Genomic DNA, 6,000 nt, shown 5'->3' on the forward strand with positions numbered 1-6,000 from the left:
CATGCATGCTGAGCTTTGGAAGCAATGACCCTGAACTTCAACAGCAATGCAGCTTTTTTGAAAACATGAGAAAACACTGTGTTGCTTTCATACTTACTATCTATGATCCAGTTAAGAGAAATAAAGTCAGAGACATGCTTGGTAAGAAAAGTATTACTCAAAGCATTATCATTCTTCAACTGATTAGTTTTCTAAAAAAAAAATGGAGAACGTAAGTATCGGATTTTCTCTTCAGAGGACCATTTGCTCTCTCAAACTAAGGCACGTCGATCTTAGAAGGTGCCAGCCAGAAAGGAAGTTTGCACAGTGAACCTGTCAGCACACACCTGCAGTGCGGCTGTGTTCTCCTCAGGTTCGTATCTTGGGGAACGATTTCCCGCTCCTCAGGTCAGCCAAAACGGTGATTTCCCTGTTTTCTCAAAGATCAGTATCTCCCCATTTCAATATCACAATGCTTTATAGTTCTAAGAAATTAAGCTCACTACTAAAGAAAAAAGTCTATTAAAGAAAACTAGGCAGGGCACCTGGGTGGCTCAGTTGGTTAAGCTTCTGCCTTCAGCTCAGGTCATGATCCCAGGGTCCTGGGATTGAGTCCTGCGTCGGGCTCCCTGCTCAGCAGGGACTCTGCTTCTCCCTTTGCCTCTGCCCCTCCCCCCCCACACACTCTCTCTCTCCCTCTCTCTCCCCCCCCCCCAAAAAAAAAAAAAAAAAAAATCAAAAAAAAAAAAAAAAAGGAAAAAGAAAACTGGGCTTGCTACATCTGGCAAAGTCATGCCATAAAGATGTATCTTGCTCAAATTCTTGCTCACACTGATTTCCACAGATCGAATTTCCCATAAATACTTGATCGTACTCCTATTCAATCACAAGGCAATGCATGGATAAATCAAATTAAAATATGGGTATCCAAAGAAATTCTTCTCATAAGGAGGGAACATAAATCTAAAGTACGCACTGGCAAGTCTGTCCCAGCTCAGAAGCTACAAATATTAATGTGAAGCTGTGCTGAACTTCTGTGCTTCCACAATACATTTTTTCTGAGAAATGTCTATATTTCTGCAAGATAATTATTTAATACCTTATTCCTGAAATGTCTGTTACTTATTTAAATAACAAGTCAACATTGTTCAATCTGTACCATGTAAGCAAACCAACAGTGCTATCCCACACAGACTCTCCTTCTCACACCAATATAAAGTGTAACAGGACAGTTCTGCTGTTTCAAAAGCAGGCTATTTTAAGAACTCCACTTATTTTCCTCAGTTGTGACATGCTTCAGTTAATAAAAACAACAGTTAACACTTCTGATCTTTTAACATTGTATGCCAGGCACCAAGCTAAATACTTAACATATGCTAGTCCCATTTGATCCTCGTTTTTTAAAAAACGATTCTACATCTATTTCTCTTACTTTGATTTTATCAGTGAAGAAAGTGAGGCTTGGAGAAATAACTTCCCCAAAGGCACACAACTAGGGAAAGAGAACTGAGGTGCTAACCCCAGCCTGACTCCCGAGCCTGTGCCCCCCTCATGGCTACACCACATGACTGCAAAGCATCATGTGTTCACACACCCTGAATCTAGGTTGCCCAAGAGGCGCCAACTATGTTTACAGCGGAGTCAAAGCAAAACCCAGAACAATTTCATGGAAATGCTTGCTAGAATATGGCCAAGTGGATTTCTTTAGGTCTTTCCACAAATCTGTTGTTTGTGACCTGTTCGGGTATCCAATTTACTAATTTGTCATCTTGCCCAGGGCAGAAGGAATTCTCTTCCAGGTGCTGTGGTTAAGAGACAAGCCCCCTGATCTTTCAACCACAGATATCAGGGAGTCATTTCCTACCCTCTGAAGACACCTGTGTACCTGCCCGTGTGTCCGTGAGCAGGGAAGAACGGGAAGCAGGGACTGAGTACTAGGTCACGCAGACAATGAAGAGCCTGGAGCACAACATCTAACAATGTTTACTCACCAACAGTTCAGATCCCAAACGCCTGATGAATTTGTCCTATTCTTTACCAGCAGAATTCTTCTTCAATTATGCAACTTTCATAACAGTTAAGTAACAGTAAACATTTTAATTCACCTAAATTAAATCTCTTCTTCTGAGTCTGGGACGTAGAAGCATAACTCCTCACACGATGCTTGCAGTACAAACCTGGTCAATATTGAGGCGAAGTGGCATTAGGGACACTCGCAAGCAGCATTCCTGCGGTGACCTGCCGGACTCAGGGCGCACGTGTAATACTTTCACTGTCAACTAGGAGAGAAGAAAACCATTTTTTCCCCAATGATATTACAACCTTGTTTTCATTCAAAAAGAAAAAAACAGAAGAAACAAAAGAAAAAAATCCTATTTCTATTCCTTATAGGAGAACTAAAAGTGGAACTGTTTCCCCTTTTTGTTTAAAGGCCTGAATCACACTTGTCTGGGGCACACACTCCCTGAAGAATCTCAGGAGAGATATGGGTTCTCTTTAGTGGGAAAGACGTAAACGACAGTGTGGTACATGCACTTCAGGATCCGCTGGGACCCTGGAGGGAATCCGGAGAGCCACACTCCAAAGACAGCTTCTAGGACGTTTTCTTCTAGCAATCCTGAGCAAATCATTCCTATTCCACTAAAACTCACAAAGTGTTAGAAATCTGGAACACTGGGGCGCCTGGGTGGCTCAGTTGGTTAAGTGACTGCCTTCAGCTCAGGTCATGATCCAGGAGTCCCTGGATTGAGTCCCGCATCGGGCTCCCTGCTCGGCAGAGAGTCTGCTTCTCCCTTTGACCCTCCCCCATCTCATGTGCTCTCTCTCATTCTCTCTGTCTCAAATAAATAATAAAAAAAAAATCTTTAAAAAAAAAAACCAAGTATGCCAAAAAAAATGAATAAAAAAAAAATCTGGAACACTTCCAGCAATACTAAATATTTTGTGTAGATCACAATGGACTTCCCATTTTCCTTGGGTATCAATATATTGACAGTTAAAATTAATGGACCCTAAAAGTGACATGTAAAATAATTTTTAGGGGCACCTGGGAGGCTCAGTCATTAGGCATCCGCCTTTGGCTCGGGTCGTGATCCCAGCGTCCTGGGATCGAGCCCCGCATTGGGCTCCCTGCTCGGTGGGAGGCCTGCTTCTCCCTCTCCCACTCCTCCTGCTTGTGCTCCCTCTCTCCCCCTCTCGCTGTCAAATAAAAAAAATAGAAAATAAATAAATCTTAAAAAATAATTTTTAAATAATAAAACTTTAAGGGGCGCCTGGGTGGCTCAGTCAAGCGTCTGCCTTCGGCTCAGGTCATGATCCCAGGCTCCCGGGATCCAGTCCCACATGGGGCTCCCTGCTCAGCGGGGAGTCTGCTTCTCCCTCTGCCCCTCCCCCCAGCTCATGCTCGCTGTCTGAAATAAAACCTTTAAAAATTAATAATAAAACTTTAAGCAGCATATTTAAAAGGGATTTAAAAGCAGCATATTACTATTAAAAAAACACAAACCTTCCATTTTCCCCAATCTCAATCTTCTGCAGTTAGATACAATAAACACACTTTTCCAAAACAAATACACAACAGAACACATGAGGTCTTAAATCTTACCATGTTGGAATGAGCTTTTCGAGGCATTTCTTTACTGCAATACAGGTACAAAAACTTATTCATCTGTGATGTTGCCAGACGATCTCGAATTTCAAGATCCTGCACGACAAACACCTGCCGGGAGACTGGGTGCTCTAAGAGGCCAGAGTCAGACTCAGGCTTGCAAGGCGGGTAGACCTCGTGCTGAAACCTCACCTTCACAGAGAAGAAAGAACACACAACCATTTTTACCTTTTATTTAAATTAGATTTCTTCTATAAATGCAAAATATCACCCATCACTTGCTGTTTCAGAGAACAGAACAGTCCTTCATTTGTTCACTTTACTGATCTACGTGTGCCTCACCACACAAGCATGAGCTCAAGCATATCTCTTACTTGATCTTGGCAAAATCCCTATCCTTTTCAAGCAAAACCCTAAGAATAATACACAAAATTATCATCTTGCATACCCATGAAATTGCTCGAAAAAGAATCAGTGGAGGCAATGTTCAAGTTCCAAAGCGGGGGGCAAGGATACAATGAAATGCATGGGATCCTCATCACTACGATACTCCCGTGTTAAGCGCCCTAAGGCACTGGGCACAATCCCAGACACGCTCAAAGAACTGAACGCGTATGATGTCACTGGCGACCTGGACGTACTGGTCTCTAGACATTCATGGAGGACCTGACACAGGACCTATCCGCCGGCAGCCCTCCCAGGTAGATCCTCCAGGGCAGTGGTTCCCCAAGTGTAGTCATGGGAACAGTAGTATCAGAATCACCTGGGAACTCATTAAAAATGCAAATTCATGGGCCCCACCTCATACTGATTCAGAAACTCTGGGGCCCAGCAACTTGTGTTTTAACAAGCCCTCGAGGGGATTCTGATGCTTGCTCAACTCTGAGACACACTCCTCTAGGGACAGCCTGGGAAAACAAAAACAAAACAAACCCCTCAAACTTCTCGGAACATTTGAGAAAGCAAAGGTAGAAGTTTTACAAGACCCCTGCATTTTTCCAATCCAAAGGGCTGGCCCTTAGGGCTCAAAACCACAAGGCTGGGGAGTACCCAAGGAACCCCCATTAATGCTCCTACGTCAGTGGCTTTTTCCTTTCAAAATACTATCTTACCTTGCTTAACTGTATTTCCATTAAAAAGTCATGGTTTCTTCCTTTTCCCCCACATGCCATGTTACGTCCATGCCTTGTGGGAGTGTGAGAAGGTGAACTGTGGGGACTGCTATAAATGGAAAATTAAAAAAACAAACAAAAAAACTTTTGTTAAAGGAAATATTCAAAGAAAGGCAATGAATGACCTCAGGAAAAATAGAAAGAAAAAGAGAAAATAATATTACAGAACTATCAACACACTGCCACAAACTGCATTTCTCTATATCAAAGCCACATCTTTATGCTTCGGAATCACTGAGAACATGAATTTTATTACTGCCGTTGCGGCAATGAGCTGCCTGCTAAATATTTAGAACTACAGAAAAACCTAACTATGGTGTTGGTGTTCATATAACAGGACACGGAAAAATGAGACCTCCTGAGAAGTTCCTCATTACTTCAGAAACTCCTTACAGTCAGAGTACAAGTCCTAAAAATCCCAATCGATATAGAAAAGCAAGTTTTTTTTTTTTAAAGATTTTATTTATTTATGTGACAGAGAGAGAGAGAGTGAGAGCAGGAACACAAGCAGGGGGAGTGGGAGAGGGAGAAGCAGGCTTCCCCCGGAGCAGGGAGCCCGATGCGGGGCTCTATCCCAGGACCTGGGATCATGACCTGAGCTGAAGGCAGACACTTAACGACTGAGCCACCCAGGCGCCCCTAGAAAAGGAAGTTTTTAAAAATCACTTTTTTTTTTTTAAGACAGGACCCTGGGATCATGATCTGAGCCAAAGGCAGATGCTTAACCCACTGAGCCACCCAGGTGTCCCTAAAAATCACTTTTAAATAGAAAGTCTCTGCACTGTTGTGCCAAAGATTACCCTTCCCTGAAACCTCTTCTGATCCTCCCACCCTAATGAGAATGTTCCCTCCCACTGCCCCTAGGACTAGGCTGGCTAGTCCTCTTCTAGCTCCACCAAACAACACACTCATTTAAGTACTTCAGGAGCATGACCCCCTTGCCCAGAACTCTGCTGGAGGCCAGAGATTTAGAGCCATGCCCGGTCCCTGCCCTGAAGCACATGCTTCACTTCATTGCCCTCATCTGCTTACATAATGGTCCTTTTGAATGGAGGGCAGGGTGTGGGTCTTATTTTTTTAAGATTTTATTTATTTATTTGAGAGCCAGAGAGCGCAGGAGAGAGCCCATGAGAGAGCCCAAGAGAGAGAGCGCAGGAGAGAGCGCAGGAGCAGGGAGGAGAAGAGAGCCTGGGGTCAGGGAGGAGGAGAGAGCCCAGGGGCAGGGAGGAGGAGAGAGCCCAG

At 43.6% G+C, this 6,000-nt stretch overlaps 1 protein-coding gene across 5 annotated transcripts in view; it reads right to left on the minus strand.

Moving 5' to 3' along the window:
• ATG2B (autophagy related 2B) overlaps positions 1-6,000 on the minus strand; it is an 80,012-nt gene that overhangs the window by 14,356 nt on the left and 59,656 nt on the right. For 4 of the 5 annotated variants that reach the window (XM_025869407.2, XM_025869406.2, XM_073895851.1 and 1 more), the window contains 3 exons: positions 4,699-4,807; positions 3,584-3,778; positions 2,157-2,258 (listed from right to left, as the gene is read on the minus strand). In XM_025869407.2, the coding sequence (XP_025725192.1) occupies positions 2,157-2,258; positions 3,584-3,778; positions 4,699-4,807 (406 nt within the window). The remainder of the gene's footprint in view (positions 1-2,156; positions 2,259-3,583; positions 3,779-4,698; positions 4,808-6,000) is intronic. The other variant, XM_025869408.2, reaches the window with a different exon arrangement.

Source organism: Callorhinus ursinus, unplaced genomic scaffold (genome assembly GCF_003265705.2).
Source record: "Callorhinus ursinus isolate GAN/ISIS: 27379988/994484 unplaced genomic scaffold, GSC_fseal_2.0 scaffold8, whole genome shotgun sequence".
Lineage (NCBI taxonomy): Eukaryota > Metazoa > Chordata > Mammalia > Carnivora > Otariidae > Callorhinus > Callorhinus ursinus.